At 61.4% G+C, this 653-nt stretch overlaps 1 protein-coding gene across 1 annotated transcript in view; it reads left to right on the forward strand.

The window, feature by feature from the left end:
• Positions 1-360: 360 nt before the first annotated feature.
• The window catches only part of AIM1L (absent in melanoma 1-like), a gene marked incomplete at its 3' end in the record, with an annotated part of 3,686 nt that continues 3,393 nt past the window's right edge, over positions 361-653 (forward strand). Inside the window, 2 exon segments of the mRNA XM_009874033.1 lie at positions 361-462; positions 554-651. Of these exon segments, the coding sequence (XP_009872335.1) occupies positions 361-462; positions 554-651 (200 nt within the window).

Genomic DNA, 653 nt, shown 5'->3' on the forward strand with positions numbered 1-653 from the left:
CCATGGCTTGTGCTTCCCATCGGAGAGGCCATGAAAGCCCCTGGTGTGACACGAAGGTACTGGGATGGGAGATGGGAGGGTACGGGAATGGGTGACAGGAGGGCACCAGGGCAGGTCATGGAAGGAGTTGGAATGGGTGATGGGAGGGTACCAGGATGGGTGACATTAGGATACCAGGTCAAGTGAAAAGAGGGCGTTACCTTGGATGATGGGAGAGTCCCAGGGTGGGTGACAGGAGGGTTGGGGGACAGGCAGGGAGGCTAATCCCCAGCAGTGCTTGAGGTGTGGCTGCTCGGGGCGGTGGGAGGGATCAGCAGACACCAGACGTGTGAGGCTGCAGTTCACTTGGGCTGCGGGGAGATGGCTGGTGCAGGCAACATCGCTCCGTGCTCCTCACGTGCTGGTCCCCTCGTCTGTTCACAGCAGGAGGACAAGGAGAAGATCAACACGAGACCCGGCAAGGTACAGGGCGCGTGGCGGGGCCGGGCTGGGCTGGCCGGCCAGGGCACAGTGCCATGTGGTAGCACTTCTCAGCTTTGTCACCCTCTCCCAGATCATCCTCTTCTCTGAGGCCGGCTTCGCGGGCCAGAAACGGGAGATCTGGGGTGATGTCCCCGATGCCACATCCTGGGAGCTGTCTCACACCATCTCCA

This window comes from Apaloderma vittatum, unplaced genomic scaffold, assembly GCF_000703405.1.
Source record: "Apaloderma vittatum isolate BGI_N311 unplaced genomic scaffold, ASM70340v1 scaffold29147, whole genome shotgun sequence".
NCBI lineage: Eukaryota > Metazoa > Chordata > Aves > Trogoniformes > Trogonidae > Apaloderma > Apaloderma vittatum.